Here is a 17,861-nt window from a genome sequence, read left to right as displayed (position 1 = left end):
GCCGTATTAAAGTAAGGGCGCACTGCCTCTGTTTATGCCCTGGCACAACTTTAACTAGGTTCTGCCAGGCACAAACAGGGTCAGTGCACCCAAATACTGATAATGTGCTGCTCCCATGCCAGCCACAAACTGCTGTTGGGGGTTGGGGGCAGACCAACTGATTGAAGCTGCTGGTCCATGTTTCACAGTGCAGGCAGCCCCCGGCCTGCACTTTGAAGGAGGACAGTGATCTCCCGCCATGCAAGTTTGGTAAGTGACTGCATCCGTCTGCAGGAGGATGTCTGGGAACTGGATGTAAACTCGATCCCCATGCATTAACAATGCACCACCTCTTAGTGGTGCACTATCAGTGCATCGCCTGAAAAACGTTCTGCTTTTGCGCCCATGTCCAGAATAGAATGGTGGCGCTGATGCCAAGAATTTTCCTCATTTGCATAGGGTCATATCTCCATGTAAATGAGAACATGCCCTCCATGAGATAGTGCTGGAGCTGTATGTGCCCTAGAGCTATCTGAATTACAGAAGGGGGTCATACAAGCGTCTGTGGCCTCTCTGTAAAACAGCACCTTTGGGGTGAAGAACAAAGACGCACATGCCCATTGTGTCCTCGACGCACTATATGCAATACGGCTCTTGGTGTTTTTCTCATATATATTTTAACTGCTCGAAGCAGGTGAACTCAGTGGGGGGGGGATTTAAGATTTACCCTAGGAATTTGATGCAAGATTACGGATTCCCCAGTAATTCTATAGTTTTCAAGAGACCTTTAATTATAATTACCTGTGAATTTTCCTCACTCGTGAGTTTATGGTACCTCTGGATCTGGCAATTCTTAAAGAGATTTGGGGGTAGGGTAATTATAAGCCACTTTATTAGTGGGTGCCGGGGTAGCGGGGGGGGGCTCCGAATCAAGACCTTTGTCTTAAAATGCATTGTCTATGGGAAAGAAACATTAAATCAAAGAGTAACAGTGAAAAGTAGAAAATGGAACAAAGGAGCACCTTTCGATACAAGAATACTATGTTGGATCTGTAATGCCGAGCTTGATGCAGGTTACTGGTCATCAGGCTTCGTCCATTGGTCTGTTAAATTGTCATTCACATTTTGCTTTGGCCCACCATATATGGCATGGAGTTTTGGGTCAGCCCACTTTACCCATTAGCTCCCATCACTGGGTGAGTTACGGTCTAAAACATGCGAACTTCGTTGACATCCACTAAAAATAGTTCCTTTCCCATCAGTGACACATCTGGCTCAAAGTGAGTTCTGTTTTATTTATTTATCATGTTCACTTTAGATACTGGCAATTTATTTTGCCTGCCTTTCGGGTGCCCAGTTAGATGGCTAGGATATATTCTTCGTCTTACTATTGAAGTTGCTGTTGTAAAATGCATAAGTAACTGTAATAATTTAACTGCTTGTAATTTGAGTGCTTGATAAGGTGTTATTTCTTTCCACATATTATAATATTAAAAAACATGGCACAAATGAAAGTATTGTTCCTTAAAAAAAATCACTAGCAAAGCAGCCAAATCATTGAATGTTTTTTAATTGAAATTATTTTTTGCAGGCCTGTGGCTCCAAAGTTTAAGTGGCTGCATACTTTCTTATATTTTTTATGGTGCTGTAGCATATGCTTTCGATACAAAAAAACGATCCAACGCACCACCTTGCCTAGTAGGACAGGCATAATGGCTTTGCCAAAGCTTGTTTTGTTTTTGTCACACAGTAATTCCCAAGAAGCCTCCTTGTACAACAGTGCATTCAATGGCTACTTGTAACTTTTTTAAAGGCTGTTCTGTCTTTCTGGTTTTTTTTTTAGTCACCTTTATATCGGAGAGTAAATTGATTAAATGCACCTTAGGATTTCAGTTATGTGTGCTCTGATGGGTCGATATTCTTTTGTACGTTCTTATGCCCCAATTATAAAGGGCTTAGGCTAAATTCCGATCTCTTCACAAACCCTTGTTTACACTGGGATCGGAAATGGAAGTAATGCTGTAACCACTGCACCCAACCACCCATAATTTATTACATTGAAATGTTTGGTAGGTCGCCCATGTAGTCATTTTAGGGGGCGGTAGGGAAGTGTGGGAAATTCATATACATGCAGAATTTGGTGCAGAAAGCACCAATCTCACATATATGTCCCTGTTTTTCTGACAAATGCAACCCAGGGATGTCCGTATTTTCCAGATGTGGTAAATGCATCACGCTTCCCCCTCCAACATGTAACCTGAGCATTAGACCCAGAATTGTGCCGCTTATTGGAGAAGTTTGATGGCATTAGGAATGTGAGGAGTTAACAATTGTTAGGTTTTTCTGCTTCCTTGTTGCTATTGTCTCTTCCCTCCTTATCTTGCATCTTAGTCGCCTGTCTGGGCACATGTGGTTGTGGTTGAGATTACCTTCAGGTGTTATGAGGGCGGTGGCGTGCTAGGGCTGGATACCATAGTTCCTGTGTGGACCTGCTGCGGAGCAGCAAAAGTAGGCGAGCTGCTTCCACAGAGAGCCTGTGGTCAAATGCACCAACCAATAACATTAATCTCGACTTGTTTCATTGGGTAGTGATTCCTAGCTCACTTCTGTCGTTTCTAGGCTATGTAAATAACTGGCATTAAAGTTTGTCAATTTAATCAGGATGTGTTTCAAACAGAACAGATCTGAGCTCTGCTGGCTGAATAGTTGTTTGTTGACGTGTTGTGCAGTCAGTCCCTTTTGTTGGGCAACAAAGAGAATTGGAGGGATTAGTACCTGTTTAATACTGTCAAACTTTTAAATTAGCCAAAAAGAATATCGGTTGATTTGCGCTCAGAATTATTCTATGGTTATTTTGTTGGGGTTTTATAACAAAGATTTTTTTTAACAAACTACTCTTGTGATGATTAGGCTAAGCAGCATATTTTGAACATATCCGGTTGTGTTTAAAAATATATATTTTTTTAGAGTTTTATATAGCGCAAACTAGACGTGTGACATCTGGTATCAGAGTTCTTTACATGAGCACCAGTTTTGTTACAGATGAACACATTCATTTTTGTTAGGCACAGGGAGATTACGTGATTTGCCCAGAATCATAGAATGTTGAGCGTCCTTGCCAAGACTCGAACCCGGTTCCTCAGCTTCGAGGTCGACCGCACTTGAAATGTAAACATTTTTATATGTCCCAGAAAGATAGGACCGTCTTTAGATCTGGGGCGAAACCCTGGTACCATTGCAAATTTGCCAAAAATGTGTTTGCTGGTCCTCTTCTGCAGTCTGTCTAATACGGTGTCTAGTAGGCTATTGAGAGTCTGCTTTTGCACAGTCACCATTGCCATTCCACCTCACCAATAGAACCAAGGTAGCGCCAACTTTGAATGTCGGAAGCACTTCCTAGTTGTAATCAATGACTAATCTGAGTGTTCTTAAGTTGAGGTGCTACCTATCGCCTCTCCACATCCTATCTTTAGGGTAGAGCAAATGTGTTGCATCCATAGTCCGCTGATTGAGTTCAGATAAAATAGTGAATTTCTGTCCAAAGAGTTGTCAGACTGTCCAAAATCCCTCAAGATTTGATATATCTGGAAGACTCTTCGGTGGTCCGAAGCAACAGAGAAACCAAAGGTTCAGTTCTTTGTTCTAACTTCAGCTTCAGGGCATAATTGAGAGTGGGTACTGTGACCATTCATGAGGGAATATGAAACCAGGCCAACATGACGAGTCATCCTCCTGCTCAGCTATGCACTAGTAGTAGTAGAAATATTTATTTGATTTTATAAAAAAAACCTAAAAGCTCATCAAATCGAACAGACACATTATTTGGTAGTAAACGCATCCATCACGAGTGATAATAATAATGTTCATTGCCATAGGTAGTTCCACATAAAAATTGAAGAAACGCATCAGCTCAGGGCTGCTTTCCAAGGTTCATACACAGCTAATACCAATATCAATATTAGGTAAAGTACCTTTAGGATAATAAATAAAGTGACATGTGCAATAGGGGGTCGAGGGAGCATTCCGCGGAAGTTCTAGAACCGCTCTCATGAATATGTTTTCAGTTTTTACTATAACACCTATTTTATTCTGACCCCATGATTCTGCCACATACAGGGCGGCTCCAATGCCCTGGGCTTGATAAACTTGAATTACTTGAGCCACTGGTCTATAAATGGGGTTCCACAATATTTTGACTAGTACTGTGCTCAGGTGTTGGAGTGAGACCTGGCTTTTTGCAATTTGCGGGGCCCATGATTGTACATTGGTCGGCCTAACCCCCAAATAGTCAAATTGATTCACTTCCTCTCATATGTTGGAACCCAGCTTTTTAACCCCTCTGTAAGATTTGTGTTGGTTAAAAGCCATGAATTTAGTTTTGGTGATATTGATTTCTTATCCAGATTCCTTGCAGGCCAACCCAAACCAGTCCACCAAATTGTTAAGCACCAGAGGTGTTCTAGAAATAAATAAAGTATCATCTGCCTCTAGTAGAGCTCCCGCTGCTCAACCAGCAAGCTCGGGGGGATCGCTTCTGCAATCTGATAGTAATTAGATTAATCCATTAATGTATCTGGTGAACAGAGTGGGTGCAAGGACACATCCTTGTGCACACCGCTGTTCACCCTAATCCGGTCTGCCAACCCCCCTCTCTCCCCCATTTGACTTGGGCATAGTTATCCTGTGAAGTCTTGTATGTCCAGTAGGTTACTCAGAATCCCCATTTTGTTAGGGTTACCTAAAGGTTTTCCTGGGGTACTAAGTCAAATGGGGCACGGAGGTCCACAAAAACAAAGTATATGCGTTCCTTTTCAATAGTGGAGAAGTGTGGCTCACTGGTTAGAGGAGGTAGACCCTGAAGCAGAGGTCAGACCCGGGACCAGGGTTCAATTCCCAACGCGACAGGGTCTTGAGCCCAAATATCCACGGACTCGATAATTCTCGTTACGGTGCCTACTCGAATCACGGGATCACACTCTGCAGCTCTGGGCATCAGCCTGCTTAATCTCCACTATGGCCCCCCTGCGGCGGGATGCCTGGCTTTCACCTTGGGGATGCCCAGTACGGGTATCTCACAGGGAAAAGCCAGGACGGGTTCCCAAGGCAAGCGCCGAGATGCCTACGGGTAATCGAGCGCTATATAAGAACACATAATAATAATAATAATAGTCACAAATTTCCATAGTATCATTAGAAAACTGGAACAATTGATCTTTGGTGCTTGTGTTCTCTCTAAAACCTGCCTGCAGAGGTGACAGTATGTTCCCTTCCCTTATCCAGTCAAGAAGCCTCTCCTACAGATGCTTGCAGAATTGTGCTGCGCTATATCAATTAGGCTAATCGGTCTATAATTCGCCAGGTTGCTTTTGTCCACTTTTTTAAATACGGACACCACCTCAGCAACTAGCCAAGAATCGGGTATTTCTGCTCTTTTTTTGTGTTTAATCCAGATTATCTGTTCCCTTTACTATGGCAGGAGAAGGACTGACTAGGGTCTCGGTGGTCACTGGATTTATATCCTATGGTCCTGCGTAAAGTTGGCCAAAGTAATTTACCCAGGTATGTGGCTGAATGTGGCCGTTCTCCTCCACAACTGGGTCATTCGAACCTTTAGCTATCAAGCCAGCATCCATTACTGTTTTTGGCTTGAGCTGCAGCAAGAAGATCTCTCATGAAAGCCTTTGTGCAAGTTCCTTTTTGCCTCAGGTATGACTTTTTTGTAAACCTTTCTTTTTATGGCTAGTGTACTTCTTGGACAGGCATTAATGACCTGCGTCAGTGCTTGTCTGGCTACCTTACAGGACTCCTCAACCCATTCTTTCTTGTTGTTAGCCATTCCATTGCCTCTGCCTTCCTTGTAGAAGAACTTTTTACTCTTGCCCAGTAAATTCAAAAATACTCCAGTTTTCTAGTTTCTGGTCTGCCTTTGATTGCTTATTCTGGCTATTGAGTAGCTTTCTACTATTAAAGTGTCTGTCATCTGCCACACAGTTTTCAGCTGCACTCGGCACGGGCCGTTTAACTTGCTTAATGGCTCCATTTGAGCTGCCTTTAGCCTTCCGTTTACCCATCCCGTGGTCATGTGACCAAGTGACTCAGTTAACAGAAAAGAGCAGCAACTAAGCCTTGCAGAGGCGACTCCTGTCAGACAGACTAGACTATCCCTTCTGGTTTAGTGGACTAATAGTACCTGCAATCTGTTGTATCCAGATGCCTTCCTGACGGTCCGTCTGGTTGGGCCAAAAAACAGAAACCAAGGGGGTTGACCCAGCCCAGCCTCTTCCGGGCGTGGACGGGCCTGCCCTTTGCCTGGGCTTCGCCTCGGCATGGCACGTGCTGCGGGAGACCTCCCATCATTGTATGGCGTTCCTGCGCCCGAACACAACGTTGCGGCTCCTCTGACTGTTGGTAAGATGGGAGCTGTATTCTCCCACTGTGGCTGGTGTAGTACTGGGGTCCCGCACTGCGGGACACCTCGTGTGACTTTATGGTGCTCCTGTGCCAAACACAACGTTGCAGCACCTCCTCTGGTTGGTGGCGAGATGCGAGCTGTAGTCTCCCACTATGGCCGGTGTGCTACGGCGGTCACCAATACTATCCCACATCACCCCACCTGGGTTCACGGGTTGTCAGTCACCCTGACAAAGAAGCCATTTTAGGACAAGTGCAAAATAACAATGGGCGCACAAGGTCCAGTTGTTGAGCCGGTGTGTCCAGATATCAATGTAGGTGATCAAGTGCTTTAGTAGAACATGCAACATATGAGAAAAGTTTCAGTACTCTATAAACCTTATCCATGGGCCATGTCAGATGTCAAAAGAACGTTGGTAACAGCCCAGGATGTGGATGGTGATGATGTCGCCAGATATTTCAAATTTTTTAAAAGGTTCCATTGACCTGTGTTGTGTCATCTGAAAGATTGTCAAGATGAACTCACACAAAAAGAACCTGTCTCCCTGGGTCGGGATGAGTTACCTATGTGTAAGTCCCATTTTGGTTCTCCTGAGAAAAATGTGCCAGAACCTTGCTTCTCATCTACAATGACACCTGTCAAAGGAACTTACTGTTCTGACCCCATGGAATCTTTGAGTGTTTGTTTGACTGCACACCTCTCTTTGGCATCTGCTCTTGATCATTCAACCCATACTAAACCTAGCATGCAGTATAACCTTTCAGCTTCCTAAAAGTACCAGGATTAAAAAAAATAAACCTAAGGGGCACAAGTTACTACCGAATGTTGAAGTCCTGTTTGACTGTTGATATTTTTCAATTTCACGATGGTGTCTCTATACTGGAGAGGAATATAGTGTTGCACGTACGCCACTATTCATATGATTGTCACATCCGTATTCTCTTTTGACCTCTCATGCTAGCACATTTGTATAAATATAATCATTTGTCATAGATGCTGGGCGCTTGATGCCCAGAGAGCAAACTAAAACTCCTTCTAATGTTCCTCAATATGCACAGCACTATATCAACCAATCTGCAACATAGCATTGCCTATGAATTGATGAGTTAAGCCTGGCACTGCGTGGGAGAGATGGGCTCAGCAAGGCCGTGACCTCGAAGTTGTCCTAAAAATGTTTTAATATCAAGTAAAATCAGCTTCATATTGCAGTGAGCAAGGGAGCATAGTTGACTAATGTTATTCACGCAAGGAGGTTATAGTAGTGTGCTCTCATTACAAAATGGAACAGAACCTTTCTTTTTGTGACACAATTGTCCAAATAAATTAGCTAAAAGGTAATGATTAAAAAAAGTTATAATAATATCTTGCATTTATGCAAAGCTTCATTTCTTGGTGCTGTTAGATAACAGTTGTTACTAGTACTCGGTTTAGCAAGCAAAGCAGGATGTCAGGATTCCAAATTGTGGCATTGAAATCACCACGTCTCAGCAGTAATCATTTTTCTTCCATTGATCCCTCCTCCCAGCTGAAGAGAAATCCATGGAATATTCCAGTATTTCAGATCCAGGCACAGTACACAGGAGCATTGCTTTTCCACAGCAGCAGATCATGTGCATTCCAAATAGAAAGTGTTCTGCCGCTAGATCGGTGCTCCAGTCAGATCTGAATACCGGAGGGTACCTCAACCCTCCAACCCTTAATACGTTCTCCACAGCCCTAACCTAACACAGGGGCATCCTTGAGTCCTGTATGGCAAATCCAATAAAGGATGAGTAGCAAACCTATGTATCACCATTAAAATAGCTTCCTAAAATCATTGAGTACTTTAAAAGAACACTAAATGCTAGACACCCCTACACACGCGAATGTAAAATGCAACCTTTTGTCTAGGAAGATTGGTGAACAAACTATGGAGTGGTTATAGATTGATCAGAAAAAGGTGGTAGAAGCTGTAAAGCCTTCATATTTACAAACATTCTGCAGCTGGTAAATATTTAAAAATTAGCAAGAAGAAAAGCCACTGAGAATTATTACTCCGGGAAATCTTTGTGGTTTAGGTTCAAAAGTCTTTAAGACATATGTATCTAGAACGCATCAGTCACCTGACAAACATATTTGTGAGACTGGCTTTGCTATAGTTGGATGTATCAAAAGGAGAGGGGGGGACCAAGGAGCTTATAAGGTCCAGTGTCCGTGCTCCGAAAATCAATGTTTAAACAACAAGGAGGACAAAGTTCCTATGCCAGGGAGCAAAAAGTCACCCATGCATCGTGGTGCAAAAAGTCACCCAAACATATTTGTGAGACTGGCTTTGCTATAGTTGGAATCATAAAAAAAATTCAATGTAGTCATTTTTAATAGCATCAAGAAGGTATAAGTATGAATCATTATTTTATTTGGACCAGATATCGTCACTCTTCTAAGGGTCATGACACGTTTCTTCAGAAATAGCCATCATTCTTTTTCACAATTTTCAATTGTATCCAGGCAGTTTAAATAATCAGTTGCAATAAGCATGGCAAATTTAGATGCAAAATTCTTTTCATTTCAGGCAATGCCAAACATAGGAAGAGTTTTGAGATTTTTGAATTGGGAAACGTTTTTTCTAGATGAAAGGACAGAAAGCAAGGCATAGTTAAAAAACGTGCTCCACATTTCAACAGCTTTTAGGGACAGGAAAATCTTTTATATAATTACACCTCCATTTTCCAGTAATTCTGAGCAGCATCTCCTTTGAGCACTCAAGTCTCCCTTCCACCTATAGAGCCTGGACCAAGCATATCCTGTTAACCAGTACTCTAGGATGCCCAAAGGACTTCTGATGGTGAGTTTGCAAAGGCTCAGGATCCCATCAGGGACTCCAGCATTTCCACAGCTTCTGGGGGTGCAAGATAACTCTTGGACTGTCACCGCTTTTGTTTTCTTTTTCCAAGCCAATGCGCAGAATCTTATCCCCATGTCCTCACGATTCACCTCTAATAGCACGGCTGACGGTGCCCTTTGATCATTAGACCTTGCAGCACTGTAAAATTGGCAATGGTATATCTCCATAGCTATAACTTTTAGATGGGACTCTAAAATGTGTTCAGCTTTTTACATTTTTGAAAAAGGGTTTACAGTTCTTCATCGGAAAGACACGTCTAGGTTGGCAACTAATGTAGGATGACCACTGTGAATATAATAAATATCAAAGAAGTGCCCAAAAGCAGGTTTGCCTTGGTCTACATGCATTGTTCCCCTGAAGAAGGCTTACCAATTGTAATTGTGCTCCATATTCTACAAAAACTGTGGCCTGTATGAACAAGCATTTACAATGCAATAGGTCTCGCATTATTAAAGTTTGAGCTATTGGCATTGTAAATGACAATGCCTTTTATTCATTTGCATCGATGCATTGTGTTTTTTTGTACATTTTTTTTGCATAATGGGACAAGAGTGGGCTGCTAGTTCCTGACCTTCGAAAGATGTGATCACCCGAGCAGACTCATGTGCACTTAGGCGTGGAGTCTGCTGGCTCCAATGGACAATCATAACGCGCACCCCTAGTGCATAAATGAAAACCGCCCTGAGGCAGAAATAAATATCAACATGCAGCTATATACAGGTTCAGGAATTGCAAATAACTTATTAAATTTGGCAGAAAAAAATTGAAAGAACAGAGTCGCAGGCATTTTGAAGCAAAAAGTAGCTCCCCCTGCAATACTCATTCACATGCTCTTATATGCCTTTGTGAATTGGCCTCAAAACATCTAAAATGGGAAAAATTGTATATTCATATACGCCAAAGCGCCGGGATGCCCCAGGGTAACTGTGCGCTATATAAAATTTTAATAATAATAATAATAAATGCAAATCGAAAGGAGTCTGTCCTCGTTGCACTTTTGACAGTAGGGAGTTGGACATTCTGGGATGGGTATAAGAGTATGTAAACGAGTACTGCTGAAAGACTAGTTTATGTATTTATAAATGTGTGTGTCCGTCTTAAAGCGCCCAAAAACAGCAAAAGAAGAAATCAAGAACAAACACGGACTACAGGACAATGAAGGGGGAAAAAAGAGCGTGCACTCGAGTGCCCCTTCCCCACCCTTCTCAGAAGTGCAACAGGCTTGGGTGGAAAAGGGGAGAGACAACGCTCCCCTTCACTCTGCCAACAAGCTGTCTGACATTAATCACTGTCAAAGGTGCTTTTTCAGTGTGCCCTGAAACCTTCCAGAGAAGCAGATTTTGAACTTACAATGAAAAATAAAATAAATGGCAAGGTGGCCTTCCAGGAAGGAGGCTGCAGCACACCAGGGGAATGGGAGCTTGACCAAGAGAACCGGGGAAGGAAGAAAGAACAGGGAACTTGCTCTCCAGGTATGGTGCACTGCCAAGAGCGTGCATCTTCGAAGTGCTGTGAATTAAAGGCGCCTTTGTTTGCCCAAGAGTAGCCTTCTGATTGACTCCTGAAGGATGAACGGGTCCGTAGGCCCGCTGTTAGCAGGCCCCAGTTACTCATGCATGACACGGGGAATACTTAGATTGCTGCTGCGAACTGGGGTGCAATATGCAGGGTACGGGCTCCGCCATCTTTTAGCTTGCATTCTATTTCTTACAGTGCTGGGAAAAGGGAAATACTTCAAGTATGTCAATACAAACCTGAATGGATGCAGGACAGGATAAGTACTGGATCATGCATTGGAAATCTCGAAGCTCCTGTCTCAGGAGCAGGTGCTTTACCCACTAAGCTTACCTTTTCAAATTTGTTCAGCAACTCCTGCAAGCGGAAGTTCATGCCAATCATTATGACGCATCCATTGACAGCTACATCTTTCTTGTGGAGGTCCAGCAAGCAAGGCCCCGGCTCCTGCAGCAAAGCGTCGCACCCCCAGTTAGAGGGGCCCCTTTAAAATCCGAGGCATCTCCCGGGCTCGCAGGTCCCACGTACCGCACGCCATCTTCAGGGGTGCGCGATTCAGCATGGCAGTGGCCCTCCCTGCCTGCTTTTCCAAGGCGCTGCATGCGGAGGCCCGGCCGGCCGGTGTGCTCAGGATCACAGGCGCGCTCTCGGCGTAGGCCCCATGGTGCTGGACGGGCGCGGCAGGCCTTCTCGGCGGGGCCGGATCCCTTCTGCTCACCTCACTAATGACCTGCAGGCCCCAGCCCTTCTCTCCTGGCGCCCAAGGCTCAGCGTTTGGTCTCAATTACACACAGGAAGAAAAGTCTACTCGCTGGGGAGGGGCAAAGTGCCCCGGACGAGCTCAATTCACAGCAACTTTAGTCTGACAATAAAAAAAAAATAATTGTACCTGCTTCCGCTTGCAGTTTGCAGTTTGCGGGCTGCGCGGGGCCGCGCGCTCTCCGGCGGGGCTGTGCTGCTGCTGCGGTTGTCCTCGTGGTAGGCGCCCACGTGGGACGTGCTTGTTGGACCTTGGCGGGGCTTGCTGGGCTTGCTTGTGTGCTTCCCAGAGAGACAGGAGATTGGGAACGCGCGCGCGCGGCCGGCTCCGATCGCTTTCCTGAGCGTGCCAGTCTCCTGTCTCCTGTCTCCTGGGAAGCAGACCCGGCAACTATAGTGTCACGCCTGCGCGATGCGCATATGGCTTCGCCATATGCATCGCAGGCGCGAGACCTAAAAATGGGAAGGGGGAATTAAATCATCCATTCTTACATGTACACATATCTCAAGGTCTTGATAATTGTAATATAATAGCTATACTTTGACTGGATTTCTGAAGTCTACATAACATTCAACCAAAGTGTATAAAGAATTTCACTATACAAAATCAATAACCGAGACTTTTTTTTATTTCACTTACCAGGTGCTGTCCCACAACTTATACACAGTATTGAACATCCCCATTGACCCAAAAATCTTAGATGACCATTTCAGAGATGATGAGACTAGTCCTGTCTCCTCCCAGGGATACATGGTTTATCTGAACTCGTACATCCTTGATAAGGTAAGACGCTTGTTTCAGAAAATACGAGTGCCTAATGATTTACCGGAGTCATCCTTCTTTCCCCACTGATTCATTGTCACATTCGATTTAGTGATCTCCTCTTAGATGGTGCTGTATTTTTAAACGTTGTGTACTCCTGAGTCGCAAGAGATTACATTATGTGTATTTGCAAGTATCTCAATTAAATCATTGTTTGATTATAGATCTAGAAATAAACGTGTACTTATACCATATAATACTGTGATTTGCACTAGTACACTTTCTTTGAACGTCCTTGTCAAATGTAATTTTTCTAATTATATGACAGCAACCATATTCTTGGTACTTTTATGCACTGCTGTATTTTGGTCTCGCTGTCACAGGCAAACTAGCAAATTTCACTGAATGCCGATATTATGTTAAATGTACTGTAAGCTCCGCAAACCAAGATAGCACCTGTGTCCTGAGGTGAGAAGTGGGCATGACCCATTGGATGATGCAGAAGGAAAGATGTGTGATGGAATTGGGACACACTATTATAGAGAGGCCTCTGGAGAATTGGTAGTTTTCTACTTTAGAAGGTCGAATTCAGGCATGTCCCCCAGAACAGGAGATTTCTATTTCTTGGAAGACTTGCCTGAGACCCAGTGATAGAGTAAGGAGGAGAAGTGGAATATACAGGCCCCTCCACCCTCCCCTCTTGCTACATCAGAAGACAACAATAGTAACTACATGATGAGAAAAGTCCTGACCAGGGGGCAAGATAGGCAAGATTGAAGACAAACCTTAACACTTGACAGGGAAATACACAGTGCCATGGGTCTGGGTGCTCCTCCAAAACGCATACAGTTTTCTGAGTTTCTTTGACTACCTAGGATCAAAATATGAGGTTTCAAAGTAGCAGCAGCTAAAGCAGGGACACATGCCAGGATAAGTAGACCAACAGCTGAAGAAAATTGTTTAATTACGTCCCTGGATTCTTGACAGGAACGATGAAAGCTGGGCAGAGACAATTCATATTGCTGATAGACATATCGAGTCATGTATAACTCCAAGGAGAACTGATTTAAACCTCGCAACAAATCCACATAATTCAGGGTAGCCACCAACGCAGGAGAGGATAACTACTCGGCAGAATGGAAAAAATCTGATTACATATAATTATAGAGCATCTCTGACTTGGTGGCTACCCTGAATTATGCGGAATCATTGTGAGGATTAAATCGGCTCTTCTTGGAGTTATACATGTCCTCGGGATGTCTATCAGCCAACTGAATTGTCTCTGGTCCGCTTCCATCCTTCCTGTCCTGATGATTACCTGTGATTGATTGAGAGATTCTCATTGACTGACTCCTTGGGGATTTTGTTTTCTCTCTGCCATTTTTATGGTTTTTAACATGATTACCATGTACTGCCTGATGCCATTTTGCATGAAATCCTTTGAACACCCAGCACATTCATATTAGGAAAGTATATGTTGCCTCCTATCACAAATAAAATAAATTCAGTGTATTCAAACTTTTGTGATTTTGGTCATATTCATAAACTTTTAAAAAAACTTTTAAGCATTGAACAATACATTTTATATCGAGCATCTGATGCTCCACAGGGAGTCTAGGGGGTGGGAGGGCGTATGGTCACCCACAGACTGGAGGGATGCCCATTAAAGCCAAGCTGACTAATGTGGGGATGTATTGTCCCCTTCCGAGTGTGTTTGCCCACTTGGGGGAGGTATGTTAGGGTTGTTATTGTAGTTGTTAGTTTTGTTGATTATGGGAGAAACCAAAGGGGATGATGCTGTACATCAAAAGAAAGTCAGTAGTTGGCTCAACCAATCTGTCATATCAGAGATTGTCATGTTACATTCATGCCCACCTATTCCTAGAAAATACTCTAATGACTCAAGCACAGACCAAGAGTAACCCTTGAGAGGGTAAATTCAACCTGGTTAAGCTCTTCTCGGTGAAATCACCAGCAACATTACTGCTAAATTGTAAATATCTTAAAGTATAGTACTCTGGAGCTCTTTGCCTACAGGAGACACCTCTTACTTGCCATGATCATTTAAGGCTGATATATATGCTGTTTCCAATCTCAAATCACTCCTCCGGCAGCACTAAATAATCATTGTATATCATGACTCTAACAGGTCCTTAATTCTGTGAGACTAAGATCAAAGATATTTAGCATTAAGAGGCGTCCTTACGAAAAAACATTACACTATGGACTCCCCAAACACCGGGCAGTGCCCTATTCTTAGGTCTCGCCTGACGTTGCAGCGCGCATGCACACCTCGCTCTGTGAGGGCTTCTTGGAATCAATACAGTTTTAGAAGTGGGCTTTCGGCTCCGCCCGTGATTTTGGTTGGTTCGCGTCATAAGTTATGGTAAACAGAGTGTGATGATTGTAAGGGAGGCTTTTTAGCCCCTACTGGTTACCACCCTGTCCACTTTTGGCCCCGCCCTCCCAGACTGGATGTATTACTGGCGGCGTGAGACGGTCTGTTTTTTAATGACGTCCTCTGGACTTTTTTGTTAGTATTACTGGCATGTGGGTTGTGTGATGCTCCATATACAGATGTGTTTGGAGTTTATTTACCGATCCGCTACAGAGCGGCTTTTCTTTAATTTGTTAGTGGCTGTTGTTTTTTTTATTTATATTGCGTCTTCATGTACACATGATATTTGACTTTTTTTACCAATCCGTTATGTTGGGCTTTTTTATAATTTTATACTTGCTGTTGTTTTTATTTATATTGCCTCTCCGGGTGCTGTTTGCCTGCCCCACCTGCTCTCTGAGGTTGCTGTTTGTTTTTTTCCCAGCTGCCCACATCACTCACGGGATGCACGTAAATCTGCATTCTTGAGTCGACTTTACTGTTTTGAGGCCGGGCCCAGTGGCTGCTCCGATGTTATCAAGGCTGCTATCCCACTGCTAAGGCTGTGCTGCGCTCTCTGCCTTGTACCTTCACTATTATAGGTATTATCTGCTCTCCACGCCCCCTGACAGAGGGAGCTACTGTGGATCATACCTAGGGGCAGGGCCAGCATCTCTCTTGGTATTTGTTGTATTGAAAAAGAACTTACAACATATTCCCAAAAGTGCCGTATTTTTTTACTAAATATTATTTCAACATTTATATTTAGCATTTTCTACATTTCTCATAGTTGTTTTTAATAAGTATGGGCGAAATTTGCGAATTCGTGGTCCGCGAAATCGTGCGAAAGCAAATTCGCAATCTGCATAATTCGCGCAAATTTGCGGGGGGTTTTTTGTGTGTTCGCGAGGATTTTTGCCAGTTCGCGAGCGTTTTTTACAAGTTCGGGAACGCAAACTTACTTGTGTGGTCACGTCCATCTTGTTTCTACGTGTCCAGCCTGTTTGCGACCCTATGGTTCATCGCGGCCACCCTCCGGTTCATCACTGCCACCCTCTGGTTCACCACTGCCACCCTCTGGTTCACCACTGCCACCCTCTGGTTCATCACAGCACCCTCTGGTTCACCACTGCCACCCTCTGGTTCACCACTGCCACCCTCTGGTTCACCCCTGCCACCCTCTGGTTCACCCCTGCCACCCTCTGGTTCACCACTGCCACCCTCTGGTTCAGCACTCACCAGTGCCACCCTCTGGTTCATCACAGCACTCTCTGGTTCACCACTGCCACCCTCTGGTTCACCCCTGCCACCCTCTGATCCACCCCTGCCACCCTCTGGTTCACCCCTGCCACCCTCTGGTTCACCACTGTCACCCTCTGGTTCACCACTGCCACCCTCTGGTTCACCACTGCCACCCTCTGGTTCACCCTTGCCACCCTCTGGTTCACCCTTGCCACCCTCTGGTTCAGCACTGTCACCCTCTGGTTCACCACTGCCACCCTCTGGTTCACCCCCTGCCACCCTCTGGTTCACCCCCCTGCCACCCTCTGGTTCACCCCCTGCCACCCTCTGGTTCATCACTGACACCCTCTGGTTCAGCACTGTCACCCTCTGGTTCAGCACTGTCACCCTCTGGTTCAGCACTGTCACCCTCTGGTTCAGCACTGTCACCCTCTGGTTCAGCACTGTCACCCTCTGGTTCAGCACTGTCACCCTCTGGTTCACCCCTGCCACTCTCTGGTTCACCACTGCCACCCTCTGGTTCAGCACTGTCACCCTCTGGTTCAGCACTGTCACCCTCTGGTTCAGCACTGTCACCCTCTGGTTCACCCCTGCCACTCTCTGGTTCACCCCTGCCACTCTCTGGTTCACCCCTGCCACTCTCTGGTTCACCACTGCCACCCTCTGGTTCACCACTGCCACCCTCTGGTTCATCACTGCCACCCTCTGGTTCACCACTGCCACCCTTTGGTTCACCCCTGCCACCCTCTCGTTCAGCACTCACCACTGCCACCCTCTGGTTCATCACAGCACCTTCTGGTTCACCACTGTCACCCTCTGGTTCACCCATGTCATCCTCTGGTTCACCAATGCCACCCTCTGGTTTACCACTGCCACCCTCTGGTTCACCCCTGCCACCCTCTGGTTCACCCCTGCCACCCTCTGGTTCACCCCTGCCACCCTCTGGTTCACCCCTGCCACCCTCTGGTTCAGCACTGCCACCCTCTGGTTCAGCACTGCCACCCTCTGGTTCAGCACTGTCACCCTCTGGTTCACCCCTGCCACCCTCTGGTTCACCCCTGCCACCCTCTGGTTCACCCCTGCCACCCTCTGGTTCACCCCTGCCACCCTCTGGTTCAGCACTCACCACTGCCACCCTCTAGTTCATCACAGCACCTTCTGGTTAACCACTGTCACCCTCTGGTTCACCCCTGTCACCCTCTGGTTCATCACAGTACTCTCTGGTTCACCACTGCCACCCTCTGGTTCACCCCTGCCACCCTCTGGCTCACCCCTGCCACCCTCTGGTTCACCACTGCCCCCCTCTGGTTCACCACTGCCACCCTCTGGTTCACCACTGCCACCCTCTGGTTCACCACTGCCACCCTCTGGTTCACCCCTGTCACCCTCTGGTTCAGCACTGTCACCCTCTGGTTCAGCACTGTCACCCTCTGGTTCAGCACTGTCACCCTCTGGTTCACCCCTGCCACCCTCTGGTTCACCCCTGTCACCCTCTGGTTCACCCCTGCCACCCTCTGGTTCACCCCTGTCACCCTCCGGTTCAGCACTGTCACCCTCTGGTTCACCCCTGCCACCCTCTGGTTCACCCCTGCCACCCTCTGGTTCACCCCTGCCACCCTCTGGTTCACCCCTGCCACCCTCTGGTTCAGCACTCACCCCTGCCACCCTCTGGTTCAGCACTCACCCCTGCCACCCTCTGGTTCACCCCTGCCACCCTCTGGTTCACCCCTGCCACCCTCTGGTTCACCCATGTCACCCTCTGGTTCAGCACTGTCACCCTCTGGTTCAGCACTGTCACCCTCTGGTTCAGCACTGTCACCCTCTGGTTCACCACATCACCCTCTGGTTCACCCCTGCCATCCTCTGGTTCACCCCTGCCACCTTCTGGTTCACCACTGCCACCCTCTGGTTCACCCCTGCCACCCTCTGG

General features: G+C 45.7%; 1 protein-coding gene across 1 annotated transcript in view; it reads left to right on the top strand.

Annotated features, from left to right (window-relative positions):
- LOC144809859 (differentially expressed in FDCP 6 homolog) overlaps nt 1-17,861 on the top strand; it is a 469,730-nt gene that overhangs the window by 43,143 nt on the left and 408,726 nt on the right. Inside the window, exon 2 of the mRNA XM_078673746.1 lies at nt 12,193-12,333. Within this exon, the coding sequence (XP_078529872.1) occupies nt 12,193-12,333 (141 nt within the window). The remainder of the gene's footprint in view (nt 1-12,192; nt 12,334-17,861) is intronic.

This window comes from Lissotriton helveticus, chromosome 1_1 (assembly GCF_964261635.1).
Source record: "Lissotriton helveticus chromosome 1_1, aLisHel1.1, whole genome shotgun sequence".
Taxonomy (NCBI): Eukaryota; Metazoa; Chordata; class Amphibia; order Caudata; family Salamandridae; genus Lissotriton; species Lissotriton helveticus.
The sequence above is the reverse complement of the archived record's forward strand: the minus strand, read 5'-3'. Positions and strand labels throughout refer to the sequence as shown.